The sequence below is a fragment of the Neomonachus schauinslandi genome, chromosome 13 (assembly GCF_002201575.2).
Source record: "Neomonachus schauinslandi chromosome 13, ASM220157v2, whole genome shotgun sequence".
NCBI classification, from domain to species: Eukaryota; Metazoa; Chordata; class Mammalia; order Carnivora; family Phocidae; genus Neomonachus; species Neomonachus schauinslandi.
The window spans coordinates 73,036,106-73,052,175 of NC_058415.1; the positions used below are offsets into that span (position 1 = coordinate 73,036,106).

Consider the following 16,070-nt stretch of genomic DNA (forward strand, 5'->3'; position numbering starts at 1 on the left):
TGTCTGCACTGAGGGCAGCTGCTGTGGGGTTTGACCAGCCCCCCGGCTGGGGAGAAGCGGAGAGTGGGGTCTCTTCCCACAGGTATCTTCTGTGAAAATGGTATCCATTCAGTAACTAAAATATTTTTGACATTGCGTAAATATGCATGTGATTAAATTCTCTGCAGTCAGTAGAAATGGAGACAAACGAAGGTGCCTTATCTGTTTACTTTCCGTCATCCACTGAGTGGGGGGGACATTGCCCTTGACTCCAGACCATACTTCCCTCTACCTTGTCACAGCCCTCTTCCCAGATGTCCCATGATCAGCTAGAGCTCATGGATGTGACTGCTGGGTTGACCTCTCATTTTCTCTGTGTTCTCTTATCTGGGAGCTAAGTCAAATCCAACCTACATACAAGAAGAGGATTCAGGGAAAGCATCTCCCCACCTCTGACATGTGATCTGATGACCTGTGATCAGATGACCTGTGATCGGATGGCCAAGAATGTTTCCAAGGCTTTTTCCATGGTGTCCTGTCACTTTCTTGCCTTATTCCTGTCTTTGCCTCCTGATGAATTTACGGTGACATGCAGATGCGTTCACATCTACTGCTAGACAGGGCTTTGTCTGTTATTAAACCTAAAAACCAAAAAAGGTAAGACTGCAACTTTTTTGGATATTGTAGGAACGTAACTTAATCAAGTGACTTCCTCCTAAGGCCTAAAGAGAAAGAGGTCCATAATTCAAAAAATTTTTCCTTCTCTTTCCTTTCTGGCATTTGTACCTCTTCCCCCCCCCACCCCGTAAAGCTTTTATATTGTGGACATATCTACACATACACAAAAGAGGAGGGAACTGGTGTCATGAACTTGCAAGTCCCAGCTTCAGCAGTTAGCAACTTCGGGGCATATCTTGTATCATTTATATCTCCGTCTACGTATCCTTCATTATTTTGAAGCAAATATCACACATCCTGTCATTTCATCCATGAATATTTTATTTTTTTATTTTTATTTTTTTAAAGATTTTATTTATTTATTTGAGAGAGAGAATGAGAGAGAGAGCATGAGAGGGGGGAGGGCCAGAGGGAGAAGCAGACTCCCCGCAGAGCAGGGAGCCCGATGCGGGACTCGATCCAGGGACTCCAGGATCACGACCTGAGCCGAAGGCAGTCGCTTAACCAACTGAGCCACCCAGGCGCCCCTCATCCATGAATATTTTAGCATATATTCCTAAGAGATAAAGACTTTGTAAAATCATAATACTTTTATTATCATGCCTGATAATTCCTTAATATCATCAAATAACTGATCAATATTCAAATTTCCCAAATATCACAAAATCTGTTAACATTTTGTTTTAATCAGGATCTGCTACAGTTGTTATAATAGGTCTCTTGAATTGCTTTGTATCTCTAGGTGCTTCTCTGTCTTTTTTTTTCCTCCTTGCAGTTCATTTATTGAAGAAACTGGGTCCTTGGTTCTCTTTAATTTCACACAGCGTGGGTTCTGCTGATTGCATCCTTATAGTATGGTTTAACATCTCCCTCACTCCTCTGTATTTCCTACAAATTGGTGTTGTGTCTAGAGATTTGTTCAGGATTCAGATCCAGTTTTTGGACAAGCATGCTTTTTAGGTGGCGGTGTGAACTTCTTTCAGGAGGCACGTCATGTTTACTTGTCTCTTTGTGATGGTTGATTGAGTTTTTAAATGTGCCAAGTATTTAAGAGGGTTCAGATCTGTTAATGTTTCCCTGGGCCCAGGTGGTGGTCTTGAGAAAGGGGGAGAAAGAGAATGCTCTTGTGGTGTGCTCCTGGCATTCTCTCTCCGTTGAAGTCTGAAGATGGTGGGGGCTGTTAGGTTCTCTGTCCCTGAGCTGTGTGCATCTTGGAGGTTCCTTCAGTGCTTGCTGGAAGATGAGTTGGCATGAATTTGGCGCAGAGCACTCCCATAGTTTGTTTCCCTCAGCCCCAGAAGACCTGTGCACTCAAGAAACACTTAGTAGGGAGAGGCTCAGTTTCTTTGAACGTTTACTTTTGTATGTAGAGGTGTTTCTTGGTTTGGCTACACAAGGCACTTTTGCTGATGTTCTCCAGACAGTGTGTTTTCATTTAATTGTAAGGTGACTCTTTCCTTCTTTCAGGATCTCATTTTGCCCAACGGTGGTACTCCAGCAGGTACTTCGAGTCCAGCTTCTTCATCTTCCCTTCTCAACAGACTTCAGCTTGATGATGACATCGATGGCGAGACCAGAGATCTCTTTGTCACAGTTGACGACCCCAAGAAGCATGTCTGTACGATGGAGACCTACATTACGTATAGGATCACCACCAAAGTAGGTCCCTTCATTATCTTCTGCCCCTGTTGAATGGTCTTGGTGAACTGGAGACCTGCCACCTGATTCCTGCCTTGGTTTCTCCCTCCCTTTGTAGGACTCGGTTCACCTTCATTCCAATGGTGGGTGTGGCTTTTTGAGAGACTAGATGTATTCAGATTAAAAGGATTCTATGTGAATTTTTTCCTTTAAAATGAAGGAGAAATTGTGACTATAGTCTTTCAAATAAAACATTTAATCCCTCTACTTTCATTATTTTTGGTCATAATACTATTAGCAAGTTAATATCACATTACTATTGAAATTTATGCATCATTGTATCATCCTAAATCTCTGGTGAGACCATGGTTGTAATTTGGTGTAATTGGAATGGATCATAGGGGGAGCGAAGTAAGAGAAGGATGGGAATGAAGGTTGATTGCCTTTCTGCTATGGGCCACATGGGTAGTGAAGCAGGGGGCTGAGAATGACTGGCTTAATGTTCACACCGACCCTCAAAGGTAGATCTTGTGGTTACAGTTTTAGAGATCAGGAAACTGAAGAAGAAACTTTAAGTAACTTGTTCATGGTTACAAAGTTGGTAACCAGGATTCTAACTTGAATTTTTAAGGACTGTCAGTCCAACATTTTTATTTCCAAACCCATACTCTTTAACCTAATTCCACTTATTGTATTTTTTTTTTAATTTTATTTAATTATTTGTCAGAGAGAGAGAGAGAGAAAGAGCACAAGCAGGGGGAGCGGCAGGCAGAGGGAGAAGCAGGCTCCCTGCTGAGCAAGGAGCCCGATGGGGAACTCGATCCCAGGATCCTGGGATCATGACCTTAACCAACTGAGCCACCCAGGCATTCCAACCTAATTCCACTTATAAAAGAATAACTTTAATGTGTCATTTTTTACTTTGGAAAATTATTTTCTCAATATTTAAAGTAGCATTACAATTTTAGGTTTTGAGCAGGGTTTCTCATCCTTGGCAGCAATGACTTTTTAGATTGAATAATTCTTTGTTGTAGGGGGTGTCCTCTGCACTGTAGGGTGTTTACCAGCACCCCGACCTCTACCCACTAGATGCCAGTAGTACCCCCCCCCCCCAGCCCTCGGTGGAGACAACCAAAATTGTTTCCAGACATTGCCAAATATTCCCTGGGGGGACAGTGTTACTCCTGGTTGAGAATCACTGATCCAGAGGAAGAATAACAATATTTACACTATTAGGAGAAAGTATACACGATCACTTTACATATATTAATCTATGTGTATACTTCTAACTTGTGTTACTTGATTACCAATTTATTATAAAAGGATATGGTAAAAAAGAAGCCCAAAATGGAGTCGCTTGCCCCCCACTACAGCAAACCAAGACTGATTCACAGTTTCAACCTATCCTAGAGTCATCACTTTGTATTTTTGAATAAAGAAAGTGTTTTATTCAGGAAACCATCCTGTTTGTGATATCCCCCCTCCACCACAGGCCACATGATGAAGGATTTACAGATATTTTTAGAAGTTTTAATAGATTGAGGGCACCTTGGTGGATGGTATTAAGAGAGATATTTATGAACATCTCTTCTGTGCCTTTTCTCTTTTTCATTGCAGAAGTTAATTTTTCACCTGAAAATTTAGTAGGTTCTGTAAACTCAAATTTTGTTTCTTCATCTTTTATTGGATGACAGTGCTGTATTTTAAAAATTATGCAAGTATTATAAATGCTTTATTGTGAACAATAAAGTAAATGATGATAAAGACCAAATACAAGTCTTCCTTAGCCTTCCTCACTTATGTTGTTCTCGCCAAAAGCAACCATTGCTAAAACTTGGCGTATGTCCTTCCCATTCTTTTTTTGTGTTCACATATGCACATACATAGTTAAAATATATATAATTCAGATTTCTGTAATTTTTTTTTTTAAAGATTTTATTTATTTATCTGTCAGAGAGAGAGAAAGCACCAGCAGGGGGAGAAGCGGGCTCCCTGCTCGTGGGACTCTATCCCAGGATCCTGGGATCATGACCTGAGCCGAAGGCAGACGCCACCCAGGCCCCTCTGTAATATTGTTTTCTAACCTTCCCCTCTACAGTATTTTTGAAGACCTTTCCATGTTCATATGAATAGAGAGCTTAGGTTTTCAATATCTGCCTAATTATTTATGCAGTGATTATACAGTATCTTTTCTCTATGGACATGTAAGCCTTTCTCAGATATTTCTTTGATATTCCTACCCCGTCCTTTCTGCATCTGGTTCACATTTGAAAACTTGTCTGTGTATGTGTGCACACGCACGTGCACGCACGCCGTCTTCCACCATCCCCCGGGGCCCCTGGGTCCCTGCTTCCCAGGCATTGGGCTAGGCACTTAGATGTATGTTAAATCCTCAGAGGTCCTAGGTTGATACCTGTATTCCCATGAATTATTTCCACTCCCTCCCCCTCCCGCCCCCAGGGTCAACTTATTTTTTTACCCTGTGGTCAGCGAAATGCAAAACCTGTTTTTCTTGAATTTATGCTCCAAAGAGCTGAAGGACAAGGTGACTGCTTCCCTGGCACAGACGTGCTTGCTTACCTGCACATTTTGCCACCCCCCCCCCCCCTGATTCCTCTGCTCTTCTGTGGGCCTCCCCTGCCTCGCCCTCCTCCCGCAATGCTAATCCCGCAGGACCTCTGTTCTCCGAGTCACAGGCTGACACACGTGCTCTCCTGTGCCTCTTCTCTTTCCTTCCTTCCTCCCTCTTTCCCCCCAGTGTTCTTGTTTCTGTCCCTTCTTCCTGGGGTTGATATCCTATAAGTCAGAACTTCTCCCACTTCCGATTCCACATTTTCCCTTGGCTGGGATACCACCACCTCTTGGTGAACTCGTTGCAGAATTAAGTTTTACTTCAAACTGGAGTCCTTTTCTTTTCCCATTGCAGGTAGCGACGCCAGGTTTAATATTCTTGGGGGTGCATTTGGGACCTTCTTTCTGAACATCGCAGTAAAGCATAGCTACACATCCCTAGGTAGCGACACAGCCTGTGGTGTGTGGGCATGAGAGGGAGAGGACACACAGAACACGGGGTCTCACACACCGATCTTGCCCGGGGGCCCCCCGCTTCTGCTGTGGTTCTCTAGAAGAGTTAATGGTCACAGGAAGAGATTGTGCAAATAGTTTATTTCTTTGAGCTTTGACTCCCCTGTCCTAATTCAGATTTCTGATGACCAAAGCTGGACAAAGTACAGAGCTGCTTTTGCCTGAGCTAAAATGAACCTAGGGCTGAGAGCCAGTGTGGGCAAAGCATTCTCTACCCAAATCTAAGTCATGGGTGTCTTTCCTCTCTAGTGGTGGGGGGTCAGCCCAGCCTCCTCAGGGCAGGCGGACCCTGGCTCTTTTCTCTGCGGGCTCCTAGAAAGTATCATCATCATAATAGCTAATTACTGAGCACTTACCATATGCTTGTACTTTTGGTCATAGAAACCTTTTCTTTTATATAAGTAATATGAGCTTATTGTAGAGAAGCTAGCAAACTCAAGGAAGCTAAAACAATAAAATAAAAGAACACCAATAAGCTCACCAGCCAGAAATAATCATCTATAAATTTCTGAACTGTTGGTCTCTGTCCATTTACAAAAATGAGTATTTTGTATACTGCCCATTCACTTCATGTGTTGGGCATCTTTCTGTGCTAGTAAATGCCAGCAAGCATACCTTTATGTTATCATTTTTTTTTAAAGATTTATTTATTTACTGGAGAGGGGGCGAGGGCTGGGGGGGGGGGGGGGGGGAGGGGCAGAGGGAGAGAGAGAACCTCAAGCAGACTCCCTACTGAGCGCAGAGCCTGACTGTGCTATCATTTTCTAAGACTGCGACAGTGTTCTGCTATATGGATGAGCCATCAGTTTATTTTGTGCTTTAAATATATTGTCAGTTAATCCTCACACTCAATGAGGCAGGTACTGGTGGTGGTTTTCCTTTGCGGATGAGGAAGCTTGAGACACAGACCTACTAAGAGAGTTACTCCAAAACATGCAACTGATACGTGGCGGAGCTAGGACTTGAATCCGGATCTGTCTGTGGCCGTTCTTCCAACAAGGTGTGATTTTCAAGAGAGGGATGCTTCTGCCCCGCTGCCCCCAGCACTGTGCTCGGTCTACTGCCTGGCCTTTAGGAGCCATCCTCCTTCCTGTCTCTTACCCCACCTCCTGAGTAATCCCAAGTCTTACGCCACAACTAGCTCCTCTTTTTAGATGCCTCTGTGGCTAAACACCACTCAGAGGTCAAGGATGCATAAGGATTACAAAGCGAACGTTTAGATTTGATGACAAGAAGGTTGTGGATGACTGCGGTGGGCGCAGTCCCACTGGGGTGCTGGGCAGAAGCCGGTGTGCTGTGGGGTTTGAGTGAGTGAGCAGGAAGACGAGACATGAGTGTTGGTGGTTTGGCCGTGAAGTGAGAACAGGAACTGGAGGAAGTGTGGATTTGGGCTGGAGGGCGGACTTTTTGTTTGGGGTTTTAAGGATGGACAGGACTTGTGTGAGCGCCCAGAGGCCAGTGTTGCTAGAGAAGGAGACGTTAAGGTGAGACTAGAGGAGGATGGAAGCCGCTGAGCAGAGGCGAGGGGAGTAGCCTGAGCAGAGGTGGAGGTAGCTCAAGCCTCCGATGGGGGAGGCGTACTTCTTCCATTGTTTCTAGAGGTAGAGGGGAAGTTTTTGTTTTACTTTGTTTTGTTCTTTGTGGCAGGAAGTTGAGGGTTCTGTGCTTCTAGCTGCAGTTTTCTCTAGGAATAGATGATGAGGTCTTCTGCTAAGAGCGAACAGGAGGTTTCGATGTGAGGCTGGGAGGTTTTCAGGACTTCTACAGGCTTTGCATTAACCGATGTGGAAAATGAAGGAGAGAGTTGACAGAGGAAGTATGAGAAGATCGCTTGGCAATGTTGAGGGTCCAGTGGGAGATTTTAGTGTGTCAGTTAGTGTGTTTGCCTGTTTTGTTTTCCCTCCAGGAGTGTGCTCACACACGCGTGTGGCCGAGCAGGAAGTGCACGGTTGCATTTTTGCCAGAGTCGTGCGGATGGACAGTAGGGGAAGGGACGTTTAGGATATTGGCAAATAAGAGGTAGATGTGATGGGTTATGGAATTGATGGAGAATAAGGAAGGAAATAAAGATAGGATTGGACAGAATGCCATGGAACTGTAGGTTCCAAGAGGCTGAAAAACCAGGGGTCTTGGGAAGTGGAAAAGTCTGAAATACAGGAGGTGCTGGTTGGAGAGAAGGAGGTCTGACTTTCTGCCAGATGACAGCCTGAGGGAGGCAACGGGAATGGAAGGAGATGCTCTTGGCTCAGAGGTGGGTGTTGTGTGTGCAAACTCACAGATCTCGAGGGCACCCAGCTTATGGAGGGGCTTTGGAGAGGAAGCCCCTTTGGCACTGGAATCCTCTGGGAATCAGGAAAATGATGGGGTGTCAGTAGATGACAGGTGTGAGAGGGACAGAGATGTAGATATCTTGATGGCATGAGCCTCAGAAAGGTTTTCACAGGGCCGTGGAGCAGTGGAGGTGAGGAGCAGTGCGGAATGAGGGGGATATCAACAGCAACTCTTGGTCTTGGAGAGTGGGGCAGAGTTGGCGAGATGTGAGAAAACGAGCAGCTTTCCACCTGCCGGGACAGCAAGGAGGCTGTAGTCTCCTGGGAGAGTCGGCTTTCAGAATCTGAATAGCTGGAAGAACTATAGAAATTTATTAATTATGGAATGGGTGTTCTAGAAGGCTTGGTCTAAAGCTCCGAGAAAGGAAGCTCTGAGGAGCATGAGGAGAGACTAGAAGCCTCTCTGGTCATCATTCTCAGGCGTTCTCTTAGGGTAGCAGTGTTCTGAAGCAGAATGAGATTAGCTGGCTAATATTTGACAAGGGAAGAGGAGGTCCCTTTTGTGGGGAAGGGGGGTGGGTGTCACTCAGACTTCACAGGATTCGGTTGTGGCCTGGACAGATGGCACTTCTGATGAAGACCAAATCTCTCTAGAGTGAACTGGTTGTAAATTTTAGATTGAATGGAAATTCTTTGGAAGGGCTCCAGGCCACAGTAGTTAGGCACATCAGCTCCTGGGGAATAAGAGTTCTTCTGTGGTTAAGGTGAGGCCCAATGGACAGGTGCTCTGCTGGCTGATTGATTGCCCTGTGGCTCTGTGCTAGGTCTTCTAAAGTGTTGAATTTACCCAAAGAATAAAAATTAAAAAAAATTTTTTTTTAAATTGGCAGGGGTGCCTGGAGATATTCATATGGAGTGATGGCAAAAATGAATATTCTTTATTACAGCTCTTGTGCTCAGTTACTTATTTGTAGATCTGGCTTTAGGTGTGTCCCCATGACCTTGTGATCTTGTGGGGCATTCTGGATTATGGATCATGGTGTGGAAGGACCCAGAACAAAACAGTGTAGTGGTTGTCTCTGATTATGGAATTGTGGGTGTGCACTTTTCTCTTCTTATTGTTATTAGAAAATAGAGCTTTGCTTTATTTTCCTTACTCAGTTAGACCCTGAATTTCACAGAGGAAAAATTTACTACAGAGTCATAGTTGGAGTTTTATTGGCCTGCATATTTTATGAGTACTGTTGAGTCTTATAACTGACTGGGTTTCTCTCCAGAAATTCACAGTAATGTCTGTGGCCCAGTTTTAGCAAGTGTGCAGAATTCTATGGTGAGTGTCTTTTGCTAGCCTCATTCCTGGCTCTACTGTCTCTCTCTGTCCTTGTTTTTTCTTGATCTTTCTCACCTACTTCTAATTTATGTCATTTAATATTATTTCATGTAGCTCTGTATCTTTTCTAGAACAAATTGTGGTGAAAGTAAGTAAAACAAATACTGGGTCAAAGAGTGTGAGCATCCTTCTGCTTCATGATGATTTTTTTTTACCTTATTGCTTTCCAAAGCATCGAACAAATTTTTATTTAATCCATTATGTCCGTAAAGGAGCTTTTAAAAAATAAACAATTTTTTGGTGTGACTATGAAAGTATCATATGAGAATTGTAGAACATTTTAAAATAAGGATGAGTATAAAGAGGACAGTTGTCATTATGAGTTCTAGATTTTTCCTAACCTTTTATATCCACATTTTTAACACTAATGAAATCATAATGTATGTGCAATTAATTTTAAATCTTTCTGTTTTCTCTTAAAAGTATATTAAAGCATATTTGTTATTAGAGATGTCTTGTGGGGTGCCTGCGTGGCTCAGTCGGTTGAGTGTCTGCTTTCAGCTCAGTTCATAATCCCAGGGTTCTGGGATTGAGCCCTTGCTCAGCGGGGAGCCTGCTTCTCCCTCTGCCTGCTGCTCCCCCTGCTTGTGCTCGTGCTCTCTCTCTCTCTGTCAAATAAATAAATAAATAAAAATCTTAAAAAAAAAGAGAGATGTCTTATGACACGATTACCAATAAGCCATAGAATAAAAATACAATAATTTACCTGTTTTTATTGTTGAACATTTAGATTGCTTTGATTCCTTTGCTATTTTACATAGTATTGCGGTGAACATCATTATACAGATATGTTTGCCACAGTTTAAAAAGTATTTTCTAATGGCAGATCTCTAGAAGTAGAATAGCAGTAATTAAAGATGTAAATAAATAAATGATAAATAAAGGAGGGAACACAGGTGAATATTTTTAAAAGCTTGCAATGGGGACAGCCTTCTTATGCATGACACCCAAAAATATAAAGGGAAAAAAATGGCTGAATTAAAAAAATATATACCTGGGAAACCCTTTGGAAATTATGATAGATAAATGGCTATAAAGAATTTCCACAAATGAAACAGACTTTTAAAGACAATGAAAAGACAATTTAAAAAAGAGACTTCTCACAAAAGAAAAATCTGTAGCTAACAAATATTTCATAGGATGTTCAACCCCAGTAGTCATTAAAAAAACAAAGATGATGTATTATTTTTTAATTATAAGTCCATCAAAGATAACCACTGGTGATGAGAATATGTGATAAGAATATAAGTTGATATATTTCTAGAAGCAGGCTGTTAATTCAAAATACATGTACCCTTGAGCACCTGGGTGGCTCAGTCAGTTAAGCATCTACTCTTGATTTCAGCTCAGGTCGTGATCTCAGCATTGTGGGATGGAACCCCCACCTGTTTGGCTCTGTGCTGGGCATGGAGCCTGCTTGGGATTCTCTCTCTCCCTCTCCCATGTTGTTACCACCCCCCCAACTCATGTGTGTGCACGCTCTCTTTCTCAAAAAGAAGAAAAGAAAACCACTAATAAATTATAAAGATCGAACATTTTGTAAAAAAAAAAAAAATACACCACACACACACTCTTTTATCCAGTAATTCAGTCTTTAGGAATTTGAGTTTTATCAAACAGATACCCGATGGTGTTTACTACAGCATTGTTTATTGATTGAAAGATTGGCAACAACTTAAGTGAGGATTTGGTTTTGTTGTTATATATCCATCCAGTGGAATATTTTTTATGTGTTAAAAATAATCATGTAGATTTGAATTACTGACAGAAAGATACTTAAGAGTTGTTAGAAATTTAGAAAATATGAGTGAGTGAATGGATATGCATAGAAAGAATATGGAAAGATATAACCATAATATTTATAGTGTTTTTTCTCTATTTAGAGGGATTATGACTGATCTTTATTTTTCCTGAAGTTTAAAAAAAATTTTTTATTTATTTGAGAGAGACAGAGACAGAGTGTGCATGCATGTGCTAGTTAGGGGAGGGGCAGAGAGAAAGAGAGAGAATCCCAAGCAGACTCTGCACCAAGCGTGGAGCCCCACGCAGAGCTCGATCCCACGACCCTGAGATCATGACTGGAGTTGAAACCACGAGTCAGACTCTTAACCAACTGAGCCACCCAGGCGCCCCTTCGCCGAAGTTTTAAAGTAAGTATGTTTCACCTGAATAAGTAGAAGGGGGGAAAAAGCCAGTTCCCTCAAAGTAAAGTTGTTTACAGCAGAAACAAAACTTGTGTTTAGTCTTACTGCTCTTTGTAGTTACCAAATACTGATTTCAAAGTTAGAAATGTTACCTAAACTATAATTTATGAAGTGGATTTGCAAAAGCATAATAAAGAGAAGTGATCAGTTGATACCATGTAACATTAGGAAGGCAAAAATTAGAGCCCTCCATCAGTACATTTACAATGAAAATGAATTGCGTTTGTCACACATCCAAGTTGCCCTTTTGTGGGCACATCATCATTGGCAGGTCCTCAGAGCCCGTTGGGGGTGCTCTGTGCGGTTTTGAAGAATGTCCCTTCCAACCCTCTTCTTGCTGTTGAGAAAACCTAGGCTCCAGGAGGCTTAGTGTCTCAGGAATCTGGTAGGTGCTAGGACTGCTCATGCCCAGGCTTCTCCTCACCAGCCTCGGAAGGAGGCATCACCCTTATACATGAAAATTCATCAACAGTGATTTGTTCTTTGAATTTAAGCATTCTCCCCCACCCCCAATTCTATAATGCTAATTCCTTTGGGGAGTCTTCTAATAAATCACAAATACTTAGGTTGCATGAATTTCCTCACCTCTTCCCACTCATACCCTCTATCATAGGGGAAGGTTCTGCATGGGATTTTGAAAAGAAGAGATGCAGGAAGAGTTAACTGAGGTCCAGTCCAAGACCGAGTCCTTTCACTACAAAATTTTGCTCGGACTGTGTGAGCGCGGGTTTTGGGGAGGATGAAATCGTAATTTTCAATGCCAAAGATGTTCACAGTTTTTCACTGATAGATGACTCATATGTTTATATGTTTTTAAGATTTTCTTGGTGTCGTGGATTAAAATGGACTTTTGGCCTGAAAGAGTAATTTTATAAAATGTAGCTGGAACCATTTTTATTTTGACCTTTCATTTCCAAGAGCTATGACTGTCATGTAGTCTGTACCCTTATAGGGAAAAATGGTTTAGCTGAGACACAACTTTAGTTTGGGCAAATTAATGTGTAAAAATCCTGTTTTGGCATAAATTAATTTCATTTTATTTAACATTGGTTTTCATTATCAAAGTGCTGCAATCACATTTCAGAAAACTTAAATTCAAGAAAAGGGATGACTGATGTAAAACATTAAATGCTTAAAAAATGGGGGGGGGAAGAAAAGGGATGATATTAATATTTTTTCTGCAGTACAATGACATTTTGGCATTATTTCCTTCTAGATTTTTTTTCTTATCACCTGAAATACAACATAGTCCCAAGCTTATGGTTCTGGCAGAATGTGGCAGATGAGGCAAATCCTTTACTGTGTTCATCCAATCTGACTCCTAAATGAGCAGGTGCTCTCTTAGCTCTTTTTGTTCATCTCCCTTCTGCCTTTGGTAAAATTTGTCAGCATATGTAGCAGAAGGTGGAGACGTAATTTCTTTTAAAAGAAGCATGGATTGGGATTTAGTAGCAATATCCTCTGTGGAATTATTCCGCTAAAAGCAATCCTCAAAGTTAAGCCTGGAGGAAATGAATCAAATGTTTCTAAACACATCCTGAGGGGTAGTTGAATTCCATTTCCTAAGGGTAGGAACCCCCCCCCCTCAACATTTCCTTTCGAGATCCTTGACTTTTGAGCTGGGCCCTAGGGGCCTGGACGCATCATTTGGTGTTGGTAATTGATGCCTTTTGGCTGGTGTTTTGGTGGAAAGAAAGTGTGTTCTTGCCCCGTTTGGTTACTCAGAGCTTTTTTCCTTCTTTTCTGCCAAGATATGCTACTCTTCCCTTATGCTTATTTTGTTCCATTCTTATTTGCAGAGTACGCGGGTGGAGTTTGACCTGCCAGAATATTCTGTTCGTCGAAGGTACCAGGATTTTGACTGGCTGAGGAACAAACTGGAGGAATCCCAGCCTACTCATCTCATTCCCGTAGGTACTAAGTCATTATAGCTTGTTCCTCTCTTTTCCTGCGTCGTCTTTCCTGAGGATGTTCACTCAACTCTCACCCTTTACATTAGGGGCAGATTCTGCCTGACATTTTATACCACGTTTTCCCATCAAACGTACATAAAACATTTTTGTGGATACTGTCTAATCTATCTCACCCTTGGGGTTTTGGTTTCTGGTTTGCTATCATCATGCTGGTTTCTTGAGCGGCGTGGGGGTAGTTTTTCACTTGCATTATGACAATTTTTTTGAGGTATGGAGAGTCCTAATTCTTACTTGCTGCCTCTTTAAAGACTGTCTGTTTCCCCCTTCTAGACACTATTCTTGAGGTTTGGGTGGCTGCCACCAGGTGAAGAACAATGCCTTGGATTACAGCCGGCTGGGCTTTCTTTAGACACGGGTAATTCAGGGAACAGGAATCTAGCACACAACCCACTCAACCCCAGTTTTTCACTTTTAAGCCACCTACCTCCATTTATTGAAGCAGCATAATATTTATCTATTGCTCATATCTATACATTAAAAAAAAAACTAGAGCAAATAAAATTTAAAAGACTACTTAAACCAACATACATATTGAATGCTTTTTTGACTTTTTTTTTTTCCCCAGTAGAAATAATAACCATTTAGACCCCAGATGTTTCTTTGGGCTTTGGGGGCATTGGTGCAATTTAGGCCATAAAACTCTTTAGAGGGGCTTTATCTTTCAGAAAACCTTGGTTGAATAACTTCTTAGCACTTGCCAATCTTCATGTTATGAATGCATCTTCCAGTGCTTTTCTCCCACGGTTGGACGAGGTTGAATAAGCCGTGGTAGAAATGATGGGACTGGGACTGGGACTGCATTCTTTCTTGGGGGAAGAAACTCATCTTTAAGCAGTTGGAACTGTTCCTTAAACTAGAATTGCAATTTGGCAAAATTGGCAGCTAGTGAATTATTTTTTTTTTTTAAATAGACTTTTTATTTGAGAACAGTTTTAGATTTCCAGAATTACTGTGAAGATAGTGCAGTGAATTCTCATATGATCCCTTATTATTTGACTAAAAATCCTTTATTCAGATTTCCTCAGTTTCCTCATGTCCTTTTCCTGTTCTAGGGTCCCATCTAGGATGTCACCTTTCGTGTCTCCTTACTGGTTGTGATGATTTCTCAGCCTTTCCTTGTTTTCGATGAGTGACAGTTTTGAGGAGTACTCGTCAGGCATTTTGTAGACTGTCTCTCAGTTGAGATTTGTCTGATGTTTTCCTCCTGATTAAACTGGGGTCCTATGTTTTGGGAGGAAAAGTGCCGTTCTCACCACATCATACGAAAGGTACATACTATCAACAATATTTATCACTGTTGATGTTAACCTAGACCACCTTATTTGATATAATGCTTGTCGGGTTTCTCCACTGCACACTCATTTTTCTCTCCTGTTCCATGCTGTACTGTTTGGAAGGAAGTTGCTCTTTATGCTTAGCCCACACTGTGCAGAAGGGGGAATTATGCTCCACCCGCTGGCAGCTAGTGTATTTGAAGTTTGGTTCGACAGCGACACCTGCTGGTTGCACTTATGCATGGACACTGAAACCAGACCTGAAAGAGGATGGAAGTCTGGAATGTCGGGGAATGATCCCTGGTATCTTTAAGTATGGTTTCCTATGGTCAGGGTAGAAGCAGTGAGTAGGAAGGTATTCTAGAAGCAAGTGGAGACATAAATGTATTCAATAAATTCTTGGTACATGTCTGGGGTGGAGAGAGATTTAATATAGGAGAGCATCTCTAACTCAAATACAAAAGTCAAACTGGAAACAAGCTCTCTTTTTTCCCCTTCAGAAGTTATTCTGCAGCAACTTGGCTGGGAAGTATCTTTCTGTTATTAAGCACTGACTTTGTGTTAGTCTTTATACTAGGCCTGGTGAGTGCTGTTGGGGAGGTCAGGGGTCATAAGATGGACAAAGGACCCCTGCCTGGAAAGTTTATTTTCAGGTGGAGACCTAGTAGACATGCAACATAATTATTGTTTACATTTTCATTTCTTTATTTAAAAAAACAGCTTTATTAAGATATAATTCACTCACCATACAGTTTGCCCCCTTAAAATATACAAGTCAAGGGCTTTTCTTATATTTAGTATCAATATTTAGTATATTAGTTTATGCTATTTCAGTATATATATTTAGTATATAAGTATTTTAATTGTTTAGTATACAGAGTTGTGCATGCATCAGCACAATCAATTTTAGAACCTTTCCTCACCCCCCTCACCCGCAAAAGAAACCTCCCACTCCTTGCTTGTCACTTCCAAACCTATCTTTTCCAGCACCTGGCAACTGCTAATCTTTCTGTCTCTATAAATTTGCCTGTTCTGAACATTTCATATAAAGTAGAGTCCTACACTATATAGTCTTTTGTGACTGTATTTTTTTTTTCACTTGGCATAATGTGTTCAAGGTTAATTCATGTTGTGTCACATGTCAGTACTTTTGTTCCTTTTTCTTGTCAAATAATATTACATTTTATGGATATACCCCTTTCTGGTCTGTCTGCTCACATTTAGTGGACATTTGAATTGTTTTCACCTATTAGCTATTATGAGTAATGCGACTATGACCATCCATGTGCAAATTTTTGTGTGGTCCTATGTTCTCATTTTTTCTTGAGTGTGTATGCCTAGCAGTATCATTGACAGATCATATGTAACTGTTTATTTAACCTTGTGAGAAACTGCAAGGCTGTTTTCCAAAGTGGCTGCATCATTTTACCATCCCACTGGCAGGGTATGAGGGTTCTAGTTTCTCCACGTCTTTACTAACACCGTGATCATCTGCCCTTTGATTATAACCATCCCAGTGGGTACCTCATTGTGGTTTCGATTTGCATTTCCCTGACAGCTAATGATGTTGAGCATTTTTT

The 16,070-nt window shown here is 41.6% G+C and overlaps 1 protein-coding gene across 1 annotated transcript in view; it reads left to right on the forward strand.

Annotated features, from left to right (window-relative positions):
• Positions 1–16,070, forward strand: part of SNX30 (sorting nexin family member 30) — a 106,114-nt gene that overhangs the window by 48,003 nt on the left and 42,041 nt on the right. The window contains exons 2-3 of the mRNA XM_021691388.1: positions 2,125–2,316; positions 13,043–13,153. Coding sequence (XP_021547063.1) covers positions 2,125–2,316; positions 13,043–13,153 — 303 coding nt within the window. The remainder of the gene's footprint in view (positions 1–2,124; positions 2,317–13,042; positions 13,154–16,070) is intronic.